The 18,264-nt window shown below is 34.5% G+C and overlaps 1 protein-coding gene across 8 annotated transcripts; it reads left to right on the top strand.

Annotated features, from left to right (window-relative positions):
• Positions 1 to 2,941: 2,941 nt before the first annotated feature.
• On the top strand, positions 2,942 to 16,321 carry LOC107949574 (N-terminal acetyltransferase A complex auxiliary subunit NAA15). Of its 8 annotated transcripts, none has more exons than XM_041089814.1 (5): positions 2,942 to 3,141; positions 4,309 to 4,387; positions 4,962 to 5,044; positions 5,131 to 5,280; positions 16,117 to 16,321. In XM_041089814.1, the coding sequence occupies exons 1-5, from the start codon at positions 3,091 to 3,093 to the stop codon at positions 16,129 to 16,131; spliced, it is 378 nt and encodes a 125-aa protein (XP_040945748.1). In that variant the 5' UTR covers positions 2,942 to 3,090; the 3' UTR covers positions 16,132 to 16,321. The 8 variants fall into 8 exon arrangements, with proteins under 8 accessions (XP_040945748.1, XP_040945749.1, XP_016739761.1 ...); XM_041089815.1 differs by lacking the exon at positions 16,117 to 16,321 and adding an exon at positions 7,545 to 7,882; XM_016884272.2 differs by lacking the exon at positions 16,117 to 16,321 and adding an exon at positions 6,577 to 7,116.
• The last annotated feature ends 1,943 nt before the right edge of the window (positions 16,322 to 18,264 follow it).

Below are 18,264 nucleotides of genomic sequence, written 5' to 3'. Positions count from 1 at the left end.
CATAATTTTTTTCTTGACCTTACTGCTGGAGATGGAGTTCCTACATTTGATGATTGGGAAATTGTTCGAAGAATTATAAAAGTATTAAAGCCTTTTTATCATCTTACATTAAAGGTGTCCGGATCTTTGCATGTTACCTCTCATTCACTTTTTGAAGTATTGACGAATGTGCATTGTCTTTTTGATGGGTGGCAAGATTGTAGAGATCTAGACATAATTTCTATGACTTCCAAAATGAGAGAGAAATATAATAGGTATTAGGGTGAAGGAAACAAGATCAACATGCTAGTTTACTTGGCGGTCATCTTTGATCCACGATGTAAAATGAGTTTTTTGGAATTTGGGGTCAACTTGCTTTTTCCTAATGTTGCTAATGACATTATGAAAATGATTGATAAATATTTGCATTGCTTGTTCAATGAGTATTTTTCTAATGCCGGGAGAATTGAATTGTTTGAAGGTAGATCTAGTTCTTCGACAAATCTTTGAAGTTCAATGGAAATAGATCACTTAGAAATGAAAACGGGCTTGGCCAGACAAAAATACCTTAAGAAGAAGAAACAAGTTGGATTAGAAAGCAAATCTGGGTTGGATAGATATTTGGGTGATGATGAAGAAGTAAACAATTCAAGTTCATTTGATTTACTATTGTGGTGGAAAATGAACAGTCCTAGATTCCCTATTTTTGCACAAATGGCTCGAGATATTCTTGCTATTCCTATCTCAATAGTTGCCTCGGAAAGTGCATTTAGCACGGGTGGACGTGTTCTCGATAGTTTTAGAAGTTCTTTAACTCCTCTCATGGTCGAAGCATTGGTTTGCACACAAGATTGGCTTCGGAAATTTAATGATGCCATTAATCTTGAAGATTATGTTGATGAACTTCAAACCATGGAAGATGGTAATATATAAATTTTAATTTATAAAATAAGCTTTTGTATTCTTTATATTAGTAAGCATTCCCATAATTTAACTAACACTTTTGCTTTTAAATTTGCTAGACTTATCCAAAATACCCGAAGATCAAGAAGGTAACATACTTAGCATTAGTTTATAAAGTTAAATGTTTATTTAATTTATTTTTGCAAAATTTTTTTATTATTTAACTAACTCATTCAATACTTTTACTAGATGTTTCAACATTATCAACGGTGTTTGAAGCACAAGAAAAAACTTAAACGTTTCTATAATGGTTTTTGAACTGATCTGCTATTGTTATTAGTTTGGTTTGGTTTGTTATTGTTGTTGGTTAATTGGACTTTTGTTGTGTTCTTTTGGTGTAGGTTTCTATTGTATTTTGGACTTTTGCTTATGTTTTTTTTATTATAATGCTGTTTATTTCGACTCATGCTATTTACTTAAACTTTTACTTATGTTTTTTTACTATAATCTTTTTTATTACTTATCTTTTTTCTATTGTATTGTCGACTCATGTATTATTTTTGTTGTTTATTTGGGTTGAAGTTGTGTTGCTTTTATTTATTTACTTATTTACTTCAATTTTTTGTTGTATGATCATGTTTAAAAACTTTAAAGAAAATTATTTTTTGAAAAATTACATAAAAATAAACAACACTAATTTTATTTTATTTTTAAATTTAACTCGGACAAATATATTCGATTCGATTTGATTCGAATTCTATCTCACTCGATTCGATTCAATAAAATTTCAAATAAAGTTAGGATAATAAAATGAGATTCGAAAACCCAATTAACTCAAAAATTTTCGATTCGATTCGATTCGATCGAATGTTCACCCCTACTTATTTTAATCTCGTTAAAATCATAACAACTCTATCGTATTAAAATGCTTGCATAATTTTATCTAATTAATTTTATTCTATTCCAAATAATTTGATAACATGGTCTATTAATTAACTCCACTTCAGATCCCTCGTTTAATCCAAATTGAGGAAACACCTATTACTCTAATAAGTAAATTCAGTGAATCATTTCTCCTTGGTAAATTGTTTACAGTTCAATACAAGGGTTTATATTAAACGCAATCTATTAAAGAGTTATGTTAAGCTAATGAAGGGGTCGATTGAAGATATATAATTAGGACTTAAACAATTTCCAATAAATTCCAACTCTTCACTTATTGATCATGAATTATTTAGTCACAAAATTATTCCATTAAAATATTAAGACTGAACTTCCCATTATACCCCTATTAATATCAATGGCTCTTTTAGGAGCAGGAAAACGTCTCCAAAAGGAGTTGATTTTATATAATATATAGATAATGTAATAATTAAATCTTACGTACAAAATAACATAAAATAATCATAATTGGTTGTATATGTATATAATTAATATATAAAGAGTAATTTATAAATTAAAAAATTATCTCTTTAATATATAAAGTAAATTTATAAATTTTAAAAAATTATCTCTTTAATAAAGAAAGTAAAAGATATGTACTAAAATAATAGTATTTCATTTTAGATTTTTTCTATGTATCATCAAAAATTTTAATTTTTCGATTATTAAAATATAAACTCTCTTTTAAGTAATACATATAATTAATTTGTGCATCTCACAAGAAAGAAACTAGTATTTATAAATTTCATATTTATTTTAGAGTTTATATATTATATTTTCTTTCAATTTTATAATTTTTATAAGACTATATGCTTTTTTTCTGAATTTTTGTATATTTATTTTCATTTTTAATAATTTTTTAAGGTATATAATTTGATAAAAGAAAAAAATATATTTTTATAAAGGAATGGCACGTGGCATTTTCTTTAGCTAAAATCGTCCAAACTCTTTTTTTTAACATATGTTAAATTAAGGATTAAAAAACAAAATGGAAGCATATATGAAAAAATAGATGGAAAATGACAAATGAGTATGACGTTTGCTATTTCTTTTTGTTTTCTTTTTAACTTAACGGACTGTGTTCTTTTATAACTATATATTTATTTATTTTAGTTTAGTACTTTTTTTTGTTAGCTTCCAGTTCAGAGTAGGGTTGAAGAAGCAGATAGACGCCACCGTTTCTCTCTCTCATAAAACCCTTTTTGTTCTCTCTTACGATTATATTGTTCTTCTAGTAGTTTCTAATTTTCTTTCACGTAGGAAACAATGGGAGCTTCATTGCCTCCGAAAGAAGCTAACCTCTTCAAACTCATCGTTGTAGGGATTCGATTTATTTTTTATCTCTTGTATTTCAATTCGCGTTTCTACTTGTTAGTTATACTCCTATTTATTTTCTATTTACTTTGTGTTTATATGTGCGTACTTCTTTACTCCCTTTGTTTCTTTGCTTGTAAAACACTTGTTTGATACCGATCTGCTTGGTTGCTGAGAAAATTGGTGGATATGAAATGAGAAATAGAAAATTGGATTAGATATGCTTGTTTGCCACGTACACTTTTTTGGCAATTTTTTATGTTATAAAGTTCTTTTTTTTTTCTGTTTAGTTAATGAAGCTTAATTAAGCTTAGTCGTTTTGCTTAATTTATTAGATCAATGAGTTCGATTTTGTTGAGAAGCTACTGTAAAAAAAATGGAATTTTGCTTTGAACTTTTTTTTTTATCATGTTTTTAAAGTAAGGATGCATTTTGCGCTTTCCTTTAGTGACAATTCATTTGTATCATCATGGATAAAATTAATTTAATAAGCGTGTTCCGTTGTCTTGCCATTTTAGCTATTTCTCTTGCTTGTTTACATTTATAAATTCAAGTTTTGTTGGTTCCTAATGGCTAGCAATTAGGGCATTTTGGCTTTACACGCATAAGCATTCAAGACTCTATGGTGCCGTTTGTGAATCAATCTGTGTAAGAATTTGGATTTGATCGAGCTGGTCCTTATTGTAAATGTAGACTTGAAGGTTTAATTTTGAATATGGGTTTGTATTTGATGCCTTGTACACTGAGAGTGAACCTTATTATGACATGTAATTAAAGAACAAACAGTAATTTTTAAGATTCTTAAAAATAAATATAATAGTTACATCTTTTAATAGGCTGCATCATGTGGTTTACTGTAGCATGATGCATCATACATAATAAGTTCTTTGAATATTTATATATTTTAAGAATGTTTTCCACACTTAATTGAGAGTCCACTGCCCCACCCTTTTTTTCTCTAAAAAATTATTTACAGTCGAAGCTAGAGTTTTGACCTGTAAACTCCATTTCAATTTAATTGTAATTAACTGTTGACATAGTTTTTTTTTCTCCTTCCGTACTTATTATCTGTTCATATACTCTCGCCAGTTCTCATGACTGAATTTTTATATTATTGACTTGGATCTCTATGTGCTATTGCTAAAGCTCTTTATATGTTCATCACTGCAGAAATCATATGAAACTAAACAGTACAAGAAAGGACTGAAGGCTGCAGATGCTATACTTAAAAAGTTTCCTGATCATGGAGGTAGTTTAATTTCATGCACCTATTTCTCCCTTTTTTTTTGTTATTGCTTGAAAGTCTCTTAATTTTTTAGTGTCTATAGTTTGCATGGTCTTTTTAAGCGTGCCTGTATAAAGATGGAAAAACTTTGAAGCAAATGAACATTATACTTTACAGGAAAAAGGGGCCATCAGTAGGTAGTTTGTGTTGATATCCATGAAATTAATTTACACAATCTTTACAAAAAGCCTCTGGCATTGACATGATTGTTTCCATGTACTGCTTTCTTGTGTCCTATATGATTTATGTGAATTGTATTTTTGAAATCATTGGCTGTCTAGTGTTTTGTCCATAATGTAATGGTTTTATAGATAAGTGGAACAATGTAGCAGTATCAATGTGGGGATGCTCTTTACCAATTGAACATATTGCATTGCTTTAGGATATATAACTCATTTTGTGACCCATAAGGTTTCAAGCATGCAATATTTTATTAATTTCTTCATATTGGTTGGTTTTGTGTCTTCAAACATGGTTAGTACTGGTATAGTATCTGTAGTTCTCTATTGTTTTATGGGCTTTTGTTCCTTGCTCTCAGAAACATTGTCAATGAAGGGGTTGACCTTAAATTGCATGGATCGTAAAACTGAAGCATATGAGCTCGTTCGGTTAGGTTTAAAGGTTGCCTTGTTTTTCTTTCAGCCTGTTTAATTTCAAAGCAATGTCACTTTTTCCTAACAGTGTTTTATGTTTGTGTCTTTATGTAGAATGATTTGAAAAGTCATGTCTGCTGGGACGTGTATGGTCTCCTCTATCGATCAGATAGAGAATACAGGGAGGCTATCAAATGCTATCGCAATGCTTTGAGAATAGATCCAGACAACATTGAAATACTACGGGACTTGTCACTCTTGCAGGTATACCTTCCTTACCTTATCTGTAATTCCTATTTTTAGACTCAGTATTTAATCTAAGATGTTCATCAGTAGTATGCTTGATCACATGCTCACTCAAATTCTTGACATTGATGCTTGGCGTTCTTGAATGGTTAAAGGAGTTTCTCTTGTAAGCTTTGTGGTTTGCCTTGAAGGTTTTTCAGATTTCATTGTGGAGTTCGATAATCTTAAGGTATTGGGGGTTCTAATTGGCAAGCCAAGGTTGCTACTAAAACAGTTTGAATGCCCACATTTATGCTAAGTTCATGGCCAAGGCTGGTTCATTGTGGTAACTTGGTATAACTGGATGAAAATCCCAAGATTGGGCTAAAGGTAGTTGTGAAAGAATTTAAGCATTTTTTATTGCTTGAGGGAATCTGCTAGTATATGGGATAGAATGGACTAAGCTATGTTGAAATAGAAACAACAGAAATGAAGATATGTGGCTTAAAACAGGGGAATGGTAGATACAGGATGTGTTAGATCCTAGAAATAGACTTATAAAGCATACAAGGCAGCTGTTTTTTCTTTTTTGTAACTCTGCAAATTTATATCATAGTTTTTTGTTGCAATTGATGGCCTTTGGTGAAGGGAAAATGCTATAGCGCACTTTGTGTGATAATCTGGCAGCACTTTTTATATTAGAATTGATTCAGATGTAGCATCTTAAACAAAGGTTTTGTTTTGTTGCGCAAACAAATAAAAAGTAATTGAGTCAGAAGCAACCATTTGATTTGATCCGTTCATTCTCATTATTTCAGAAGAATTAACCTCCTTGAATTGATATGTTCTGGTCAATCCAGATCTGCAGCAGATTCTTCTTCTCATTCTACTAGTTCCCTGATGGTTGAAAGTGCTTATAGACCGAATTTTGCTTGGATCAGATCTGATCTGGTGCTTAACTTCATATGCATTTGTGTCTTACTGCTTCAGGGTAGTGAAAAATTCAGTGTCTTTGATGCTGAAATTGTTGAATTTTAAATGGAGATCAGTGATGTTTTGATTCTTGTTTTTCTGGCTTTCATTTCTGTTATTCATTTGCCCATTGTTTGGTGCTTGCCATAACTATGGGCTCTTAGTTATTGATATTTTGATGATTTCAGTCAGAGTCAGCGGTAGCTTTTTTGGGCTTTTTAGTTTATATGGTGTATATACCTTAATCAGTTAAAGGAAAAAAAAGCATGAAGATCATGAGTACTTGTCTTTCTGCTAATAACATTTGAGAGAAGATTTTCAGATTTGATAATGGTTTTAAATTTTCTCATTTGTATTGTTTAGGTTGTTTCAGATTTGATAATGGTGTATATACCTTAATCAGTGATTTTATGAGTGCAAAGCTTGGTGTTTACCGCTCGTATACCTGGCGTAGTATCTAGCCTGCCCATAGGGTACTTGAAGAAGGAGGTGGGTGGAAAGTAAGAAGTGGTGCTTCAATTAAAATTTGGCGGGATTCATGGTTACTAGGGTCTAGACAAAGGAAAGTGATGGGTCAGACGATTAATATCAATTATACATATGTCTCAAACCTAATTAATGTAAATTCTTATACCTAGAAGGCTAACGTAATGGATAGGTTGTTTGATAGTTACCAGATCAAGATAATTTTATCCATTCTGCTGTCAGGTGGATGGATTTGTATGGCGAGGGGATAATACAAAGACCTATTTGGTAAAGAGCGGGTACAAATGACTTTTTTCTAGGGATAAGGGTGTTACAGAGGTTGTGCATACAATGCGAAATACACATTTAAGAGCTTTTTACAAAAGATTATGAAATCTTAAACTGGCCAGTAAAATAAAAATTACTATTATGTTATTACTATGTTGTTATTGTTTGTATATTGTATAACACTTGTTTTATTGTTAATTTTGTTATTATTTTAGATACAAATGCTTGTTAAGTTGCATCTATCTTAGTGTTGTTTAAATATACATATTTTTAAAAACTTATTTTCAATTTGTTAAGAAATATTTATTTTAATATTTTTAATGTATCATATATATTTAAAAATTATATAAAAAAATAATTAATACGTGTGGGACAGGCCGAGTTTAGATTTTAGCATTTTTATCCGGGTTGGGTTTGGGTAAAAATTTAAGCCCATTTTTCGGGCCAGGTCAAACTTGGGCCTAGCAAATAGGCCTAAATTTTTTATTGGGCCTAGACTGAACTTGACCCGGCCCAACCCACGAGTACCTCTATCTGAAAAGTTGCTAACAATTTTATCCCTACTTTAAGTAATCTAGTAGCTAGAAGAGTGGCAGTGGAGAGTTGCTGCCGAGTCTGTCATGGAGCTGAGACGGTCGAGCACTTATATCGTGAATGCCCAGTTACAGTCCAGGTACTGAGTGACTTGATGGTGCCATTTTCCTCCACAAATAATGTAAACAAGTGGAAAAATTGGTTAGTCAAAGAAATTGTTAACTGCACGTTAGATAGATGTAAACTGTGGGTGGTCATATTCTAGGTGGTATGGTTTAATCGGAATGATGTTTACCATGAAGGTATCAACCAACATACGAATGGTATGGTTGCATTTGTAAAGTCATACATGCAAGAATTGGAATGTTTAGATTTTGTTTTACCACATTTTCATAAAGTTCGGAAAGTTGCATGGGAACCACCAGCAGGATTCACAGCAAAGGCAAACTTTGATATAGCTTTTAATTAGATAAAAAATAAGGCTCCAGCGGGTGTTTTAATTAAAAATAAGGAAGCCCTAGTGATGGCCGCTGGTAATTACCCATTCGAGCATATGGCTGACCCAACGGTTGCAGAGGCAAGGGCGTGCCTCAGTGCTGTGATTTTGTTGAACGAGTTAGGATTTCGGGAGGTGGAGGGTGATTCTTTGACAATTATTAAGAAGTTACGGGTCCCTGTAGAGGATAGAGTGGCTATTAGTGATAAAATTGTTCTCAATGTAAAATTGTTCACATTCATATAAAATGTTTACAAACTATTTATAGATTATAGATAACCCTTTAAAACAAAAAATTAAAATCTAATAATAACCAATGACTCTTGATCTTTCATTCTCCTAAACAAAAACTACTAATTTAAACCCATTGAAAAAACAACATAACTCTTGACCTTTCAGCTCTTGACCTTTCACTTACATAACTTTTAACTTTTCATTTAAGTTTATTTAACAAAACTCCCCTGTAAACTTAAATGCTTCTGCCATCCTTCATGCCGATTAATTTCTTGTAGTTGTCGAAGAGTACCATTGGTAGCGGTTTTGTGAAGATATCCGCAACTTGGTCTCGACTTGCCACGTGCACTAATTTCACACTTCCTTCCTTTACATGATCTCGGATGAAATGAAAGCGAATGTCAATCTGTTTGCTTCTCTCATGATTCACTGGGTTCTTTGCCAACTCAATCGCTGATTTATTGTCAACTCGTATCTCAGTTGCACCAAGTTGTTGTTGCTCCAACTTGCCCAACAAAATTCTGAGCCATATAGCATGACATACACACCAAGATGCTGCCACATATTCAGCTTCACATGTCGAGAGTGTCACGATTGGTTGCTTCTTTGAAAGCCAAGTAAACGCCGTGTTACCCAAAAAGAACACATATCCCGATGTACTTTTTCGATCGTCTAAATCTCGACATCAATCACTATCGGAATAACCAATCAACTTGTAATCTTCCATATTTGAATAAAATAACCCGAGTGACACCGTTCCTTGAATGTACCGTAGGATTCACTTCAACGCCTTCCAATGTGAATAAATCGGCTCCTCCATGAATCGACTTACAATGCCAACACTTAGCGAAATGTCAGGCCTTGTGCAAGTGAGATAGCAAAGGCTTCCCACCAAACTCCGGTATTTGCTCGGGTCGACTCGTTCTCCTCCATCGAATTTTGAGAGTTTTACACCTGGTTCCATTGGTGTTGATACCGGGTTGCAATGTGCCATCTTGTATTTCTTCAAAATTTCCTTTGCATATGCCTCTTGTGACACAAAAATACCTGTCTCTTCTTGTCTAACCTCCAAACCAAGGAAATACTTCATTAAACCCAAATTTGTCATCTCAAATTTTTGTGTCATCTTGCTCTTAAAATCTAGTATCATCTCACCATTGTTCCCCATAAAAATAAGGTCATCGCATAAAGAGCAAAAAATAACATATTACCTCCATTCTTCTTCACGTAGAGGGCATGTTCATAAGGACATTGTTTGAATCTGTTCTCCTTGAAGTATGTATCGATACGAGTATTCCATGCCCACGGTGCTTGCTTCAACCCGTAAAGTGCTTTCTTCAATTTTAGCACTTTCTTCTCTTCTTTATTTTTTATGTACTCGGGTGGTTGCTCGATGTAGACTGCTTCTTCAAGCACACCATTCAAGAATGCCGACTTGACATCCATTTGAAATATCGGCCATTTAAATTGAGCTGTTTGTGCAAAGAGCAATCGGATTGTCTCCATTCTTACAACGGGAGTAAATACCTCGTCATAATCAATCCCCTCCTTTTGCTTATATCCCTTTGCAACAAGTCGCGCCTTGTACCGTTCTAACTCGCCTTGAGCATTCATCTTTCTTTTGAACATCCACTTCACACCAATGGGCTGACTTCCTTTCGGTAATTCCGTTAACTCCCATGTGTTGTTACGGTCAATTGCTTTAATCTCCTTGTCCATAGCAGTTTGCCACTTCTTGTCTAGCACCGCCTCTTCAAAACTTATATTCTTGGAATCTGCCAAAAGACATACAATATGTACCTCATTTGTTGAATCATACAAATCTTGCAAACTTCGTATTTTTGGTTGCGGTTCATCTTCATCATCGGTAGTTTCAAGATTTGTCGGTATGATTGTTGGTGTAGCAATTGATGATCCTCCATCTTTGATGATAACCTCCGTTGAGTTATTCCAATCCCACTCGCTTGCTTCATTGAATCGTACATCATGACTTACCACAACATTCTTACTTATCGGGTCGAGTAGCTTGTATCCTTTTGTTTTCTCATCATACCCAATAAAAATAAACCTTTTGCTTTTGTCTTCGAGCTTCGTTCTTCGCTGATCCGGCACATGTGCATAGGCCTCAGTACCGAATACTTTGAGATGAGAAACTGATGGTTTTTGTCTGCTCCAAGCCTCTTGTGGTGTTTGATCATCCAACTTCGCATGTGGATATCGATTTTGCACATAGATGGCACATTGCACGGCTTTCGCCCAAAATTCCTTCGGCATCTTCTTGCTCTTGAGCATTGATCGAACCATGTCGAGAATAATCCGATTCTTCCTATCGGCCACACCATTTTATTGGGGAGAGTATGGTGCGGTTAGGAATCGTCTTATGCCTTGCTGCTCACAATACTCCATGAAAGTCGTCGAAGTATACTCGCCACCTCTATCAGATCGTACAGATTTAATGTGTCTATCAGTTGCTTTTTCCACCATCACTTTGAACTTCTTGAACACCTCGAATGCCTCAGATTTTTCTTTAAGAAAATAAACCCAAGTTTTTCGTGAGAAATCATCGATAAAAGAAATGAAATACCTTTTACCACTAAAAGATTCGGGGGTGATTGGTCCACATATGTCTGTATGAATCAATTCGAGAAGTTGCTTAGCCCAATATTCTGCTTTCTTTTGAAACGAAATTCTCGCATGCTTGCCAAGCACACATTTTTCACAAAATTTTCCCTCATAGTCCATGTCTGGTAGCCCATGCACCATGTTCTTCGCTAACTCGTTTAGACCACCATAATGTAAGTGGCTAAAACGGAGATGCCACAATGACACCTTGTCTTCAACGTCGACTCGCAAACATTTTCCTCGTACACTTCAAATTCAACTTGTACATGCGATTTCTCTCCATTTCAACTAGAGTGACCAAATGCCCTTCCTTATCTTTCAAGTGTAACACTCGATCTTTCACAAATACCGAATAACATTTTTCCATGGGTTGCCCCATACTCAAAATGTTGCTCTTGAGGTCTGGTACGTAATACACATCTTGGATTGACCCAACTAACCCATCTTGTTGTAAATAACAAACGGTACCTTGGCTTTTTACCTCAACCTTCGACGCATCTCCAAACGACACATGTCCCATTTCAACCTTTCGCATCTCTTTGAATAGGTGCTTGTGCCCGCACATATGGTTGCTTGCACCCGTGTCAAGGTACCATACCATGTTGGTGTTGACTTCGTTGTGTGCCATCAAGAGAAAACCTTCTTTTGCCTCCTCATTTTCGGTGGTTAGGTTGGTTGTCTCTTCCACCTTTTTTGAGACGCGACATTCTTTCGCGAAATGTCCCACCTTACCACAATTGTAACACTTATCAGAGTTACAATCCTTCGCATAGTGACCATATTTGCCACACTTGTAGCACTCGACATTGGAATAATTTGACCATCCGCCTCTTCCACGACCACGTCTTCTTCCACGTCAATTTTGTTGGTTTGAATGCTCCTTCTCATAATTCCCTTCTTGACCACAGCCTTTTCCACCACGGCCATTTCCTCGATCTCCACGACCACGGCCTTTACCTCGAAAGCTTTGAGAATAGAGAACCTTTTTATCTTTGATTGATGCCTTGGTTTGAAGTGCTTGCTCGAGTGTCTCCTCTTTCTTCTTCTTCTTACGTTGTTCATGTGCCTCGAGAGAACCGACGAGTTCATCGACTGTGAGCGTTGCTAGATTTTTTGACTCTTTTATGGCACATACGACATTCTCGAAACTATCAGTTAACGATCTCAAAATCTTCTCCACAACTCATGCATCGGTTAACGTTTCTCCGTTTCGGTTGAGTTGGTTCACCACGGTTTGAACACGCGTGATGTAGTCGGAGACACCTTCCGATTCCTTCATCTTCATGCCTTCCAACTCACCACGAAGAGTTTGAAGGCGGACTTGTTTAACTCGGTTAGCTCCTTTGTACACCTTTGCTAAAATGTCCCACACTTCTTTGAAGTTGTCGCACTTGCAATCTTCTCAAAGCCCGACTCGTCAACAGCTCGGAATAACATGTACAATGCCGCCTTATATTTTGATCGCATTTCTTTCAACACCTTGTTTTGAGCTACCGTATATCCCGCAGTAGTTGTCGGTTCTACGAAACCTTTTTGGACCACCTCCCAGCCATCTTAAGACCCGAGCAGAGCTTTCATTTGGATGCTCCAATTCTCATAGTTCACCTTTGTTAGTAGAGGCAATGGCACATTACTAGTCACACTCTCCATAGCTCAGATACCAATTTGATAAAATTGTTCTCAATGTAAAATTGTTCACATTCATATAAAATGCTTACAAATTATTTATAGATTATAGGTAACCCTTTAAAACAAAAAATTAAAATCTAATAATAACCAATGACTCTTGACATTTCATTCTCCTAAACAAAAATTACTAATTTAAACCCATTAAAAAAACAACATAACTTTTGACCTTTCAACTTTTGACCTTTCACTTACATGACTCTTAACTTTTCATTTAAGTTTATTTAACAATTAGTGTGTTGATTAAGGAGATAAGAGTGAGGGCCCAAAACTTTGATTCAGTGGAGTATAGTTTCATACCTCGATAGGGGTACTCAGCAGCGCACACGCTGGCGGTAGAGTGTTGGAGATTTGAGGGGCCTAGGGTCTGGATTGAGGAAGCTCTGGTGGTGGTGGAAACGGAAGCAGATCGGGACCAACGGGTCATGAATTAGCGGGATTGAGTCAACATTTCTAGTGTTAGAGGAATCAATAATTTTTGGACTATGGTAAGAATAGGAATGCAGGAGCAAATCGAGCGCAATAAAGAAAAACGCCATCGCCTGTGGATGGGGATCGGAGCTCGTGTTTTACTCCGGTATGGTGGTACTTGGGTTTTGAAGAATGGGGCGGACCATTTCATTTTTTTTTGGTTAGGTTTTTCCTTTGGGGTTAAGTTTTTAGGCCAGTTTACTTTCTCTTTTTCTGTTTTAATTTTCAAAGACAATATTTATGGCACCGTTTAGGCTTAATGGTGGTGGTTGTAACGGGCTCCCTTCATTAATGTTAATCAGCTGGAAGTTTATTAAAAAAAAAGAATATTGCTTTGCCACTATTTCAAAAGAAAAACTCAATCTACAGAAAACAAAATCATCCCAAAAAAAAGAAATCATGTAACTTTAAACTATCGTGCAACTGGAAAAAAATGTTTTGAGAAGAGTTACGGCTTGATATGACATATAGTGAGCCATGAAAGGTCCCACTTGAATTGTAGTGATGTAAATTGGAAGGTAGAGTGCATGGTATGAGCTGAGACTATTGATGGTTCTCCATAGTTGATACAAGATCAATCATCTTCTTCTTATGTAGGGTAGTGATGAATGGAAAATATTGTTGTCCATAGGGATTGATTGAGGAAAGCCATGATAGTTAAAGGTTTTTTATTTATATATTTTTTCATTTTCAACCAAACGATAGTTCAAAGATATATGGGTCTTTTTTTTTTGAAATGGTTGGATTTTTTATGGGTAAAGTAGAGTAGTGGGTAAATCAGTTGGGTATGATACAATTTGTCTAAATTATCGGTAACTTAACATAAATTTCAACGATGTCATGATTTAAAAAAAAAATTAATGTAGAAAGACTAATTTGGAGCAATTTTTGGTAGAGAGATTCATTGAACTTTACATGATAGTATAGGGAGCCCAAGTAAACTTTGACTAAAATAGTCAAATACAACCAAGAATTACAAGTAGATTGATAAAACCTTGTCTACTTGAGTGGAGAGATCAAAGACTTCACTATCAGAGATTTAATATTTTATTCTAGTTGAAGCGACCATGTCCTTTTCAAGTTGAGCTCAAATACAAATTGGTCCATCTTCCATCCAAAATAGAATAGAGGTCTCAATGAAGCCATTAAGATAAGTGACCATGTTTACATTGCGGAAAACATGATATTTTCCACTTTGAAACCCATGGGCCAACAATCGCCCACAAGAGATAGACAGATTGGTAAACAATCAGTCAAACTTAGTAATTTAATGATTAAACTTACATAATTTCCTTCTAAAATAATAGTTTGAATTCTTAGATATAAGGTCGTACCAAATGAATCAATGGATATCGAGAATGAAGGAGACATGTACTCATAACCTCATCCATATGATTTCGGATAAAAATTTCAACAATAACTAATCCATCTGTCCAGCGTAAGCTAACATTGAAATTTAATCAGTCGGTAACCAAACACCTTAAAGTAGTAACATCTATCTTTTATCTATCATTTTGAAACTTACATGTTTTACATTAAGCATAACAAACTTGGTCTATTCATGTAATTTAATACTATTATACCTACAACCTTGGTTAAAAGTTAACTAGTGAGCTAAGGACATCTGTGATGCTAAAACTTTGTGAGCGATCAACCTCGCAAGCACGCACCGTGAGGGCCACATCTTTTGACATTGGCAAAATGCCTACCACTCTAACATCACATTTACCTATTTTTTTGACATGACAACCCATATATAACATCCTGATTTAAGGTCTAGTCGAAACAATATTTTCGGGACCACAAATTTGATGAGGAAAAATTTATTTTTACTATATTTTTATGGCCTACAATTTCACGGAAAGATTTCGTGAAAATTTCATTCAAAAATTTTGACGTTTGGGCACTCAATTTAGTCAAAAAGACTAAATTGTAAAAAGTGCAAAAGTTGAGTTTTATATGTTAAAGGTATTTAATTGTTATGGAACTATAAATTAGGGGTCTTTATATGGTAATTAGACCATTAGTTAGTGATGGACAAAAATGGACATGAGATAAGTGAAATAGGATTTTTTTAAGTAAGGGCATTTTAGTCATTCAGTAAATTAATAGAATTAAAAGGGAAAAAGATGTGAAAATTGTGTTCATGATCCTTGCTTGTTGCCAAAACTTGAAGAAAGCCATATCTAGTGTTTCTTCACTTTCTCAAGCTCATAATTAAAAAGAACGAAATCCGGAGCTAGATCGGGGAAAGAAAAAGATTGAGGACTAAAGTGTTAGATTTGATCACATTTTTGTACCGAGGTAAGTTTACAGTAAATAAATGAAATATTTTGATAATTATTATTAATGATGTTATTTTCCAGCAATTATATATTGATTTCATGAATTTATTTAATGTTGACTCAAGTATGATACGATAGAGAATTAGTATTAAAAAGTCCCGTTGAAACTTTTGAAATGTATCGGATATAAATGTCATGACATTTGGGTGATGAGATCCCATGTAAGACCATGTTTGGAACATGGCATTGGCATCCTTGAGATCGTGAGAGGTCTCATGTAAGACTATGTTTGGGACATGACGCTGGCACTGAGATGAGAGGTCCCCCGTAAGATCATGTCTGGCACATGGCATAGACATCGATATGAGAACTCCCATGTAAAACCATATCTGGGATATGACATTGGCAGTACAGGAAACATCCCATGTAAGACCATGTCTGGGACATGGCTTTGGCATGTTATTATCAGATATGAGACCCAAGTATTCTTATTATTTCAATGTGGCTCAACGGGCTAGAAAACAAATTATGTTCTATGGAAGTTCAAGTAAATGTATAATTAGCAACTTCAGGTGAATTATAAGAGTTAAGAATATGTTATGATATCAGTGAGAACCAATATTTCAGCAAGAGAAGAGTAAGTTGTAATCTTAAGCTATCTAAATAGGTAAGTAAATAAACAAGTAAATGAGAGTAAGTAAAGAGGAAACTTAAGAACATGATACTTGCATATCATTATTTGTGTTAAATGTTGCTATTTATTTACTTGTAAACTTACTAAGCTTTATGCTTACTTCTTTTATTTCTTTTTCTTTCATATAGTATTATCAAGCATAGTCGGGATCTTGAAGACGTCGGAGAGCGTTCACACTATCAACCACCACAACTTGATATTTTAAGACGATAAATGTTTCGAGCTATGGCATGTATAGGGACTTAGTCATTTTGATTGTATATTCTTAAATTATGACCAAAAGATGATATGTAAATATTTAATGATAAATAGTTATTAAAATGGCTAAGTATGAAGGTGTTTGTTGTTATAAATGTCTAGGTGATAAATTATGCATAGAAATCATGAAAAAGTAAAAATTGGTAGTGAAACAGTTTTGGGACAGCAGCAGTGACGTGACTTTGAAAAATCACCAAGGATAATATAAAATGAATTAGAGAGTGAATGATATATATAATTAAATATTATTGAGTCTATTTTCATAGAAAAATAACAGTGTAGACAAAGGAATTATGTATTCTGAGATATTTTCCTTTTACTTAGACAAGGTCAAAGTGGTTTTTGGAATCCCCTATTCTGACTTTGGAAAATCATTAAAAATTGTAAAAAAATATTTATAAGTTGTAATTTATATTTATAGATCTCTTATTGAGTCTATTTTTTGTAAAAATAAGTTAGAACATCATATGAAGTCTGTACAATGAGATAATTAAATTTTAGTAACGAGAGGTCAAGACTGTCAATCAGTGAAATAGGGGAGAATTTTACTAATAAACTGTACTAATTGGCCAAATCAAAAATTCTAAAAACTTTATGGTAAAAAAATATATGAGTCTAGTTTCAAGGAAAATTTATGGATCTAAATTTCGAGTTTGATATCTTGAGTTATAATTAATTTAGTAACTGGTGTGCAGGTGGATAGCTTTGTTGTGAATACTGAAATTAATTTCAAAAGTAAAATTTTATGCCCCGAACTTTTAAGTTAAGTCAAGTAACACCTCATACTCGACTCCGGAAACGGTTTTGGGTAAGGGGTGTTACACCATACCTACGAGGAAAGGATGTCAGTAGGTCGACTAGACTCCAAGGAGTGCGAAACTAATACAAGAATCACTCATAGAGTTTTAGGGAGGGCTGACAACACACCTTTATAAGACACTCAAGGATTAATGAGTGGGAATCTCTCTCTCTCTCTCTACCCCTAGTCTGAAGTATCTTCATTCCCTTCTTGTACTTTTATCCTCCAAGGAGCTCGTGCTCCGATCATCCTTAAATGCTTATAACTTTCCTTCCATTGGATGAACCCTTATGAATCACAATAGCCTAACTTTGTATCGACAATAGGTGCGGTGAGCGTAGACTCACTTTCGACCTTTTGAACTAGAAATGATGACTTATCCTAACAACTTCTCTAACGACCCAAACTTTCCCGACGTTCAACATTTTTCAAAACTTCCAAAATTATCATAATCAGGCTTGACAAAACTTTGGCCTGTAAGACCAACACCCTTATAACTTGTTTGTGCCATAATAGTATAATCCTTGGTATAATCACTTGCAATGATTTTACAATCCATACTTATAATATCCTTCACCAGCCATACGACATCATACCTCGAACCATAACACTAGTCCCCAATGGATCATGGGATTCCAAGAGTAACTTTGTAATCCACGAGAACAATTCCAACGACAACATGAATTCTAGAAACAATAGTATGAGCGCAACCATCACTAAAAAATATCCTCAAACAACGTATAGAAGAATTGATGGTCTCTTAACGAGCTCCTCGCTAACAAGGATAGACATATAGTGAAGATGGTATGCCTTTTATGTCTAACCAAGAATATGAGTAGAGAAAACTAGCTTGCCAATGTAGTGAAGAAGAATATGTTTCTTAGATAGTCCCCCATCAAAGAAATGTATTGGAGAGAAAGGTGGAGGAACTAAGGAAAGCATGTTATTACATGGAGATTTCTCGACCAAGTGGGGCAAGCTAGCCCCAAGCTCTAACAACCTCTTAGTGCCAAAAGTGGCCAACATTTTTTCCCATAACAACATCAAGTTATTGAAAGAGAAATACAATGGTAATGAGGATCCAGAGAAGCATGTTGAACAATACGACAATTGTATGGAGATATTGCGAGTCTCAGATGTGTTGAAATACAAGGTATTCCTAATGACTCCTAGAAGTCATGTTGAGAGTAAGGCCATCAACTCTTATTTCCTTATTAAA

The sequence above is a fragment of the Gossypium hirsutum genome, chromosome D03 (genome assembly GCF_007990345.1).
Source record: "Gossypium hirsutum isolate 1008001.06 chromosome D03, Gossypium_hirsutum_v2.1, whole genome shotgun sequence".
In the NCBI taxonomy this organism is placed as follows: domain Eukaryota; kingdom Viridiplantae; phylum Streptophyta; class Magnoliopsida; order Malvales; family Malvaceae; genus Gossypium; species Gossypium hirsutum.
The sequence above is the reverse complement of the archived record's forward strand: the minus strand, read 5'-3'. Positions and strand labels throughout refer to the sequence as shown.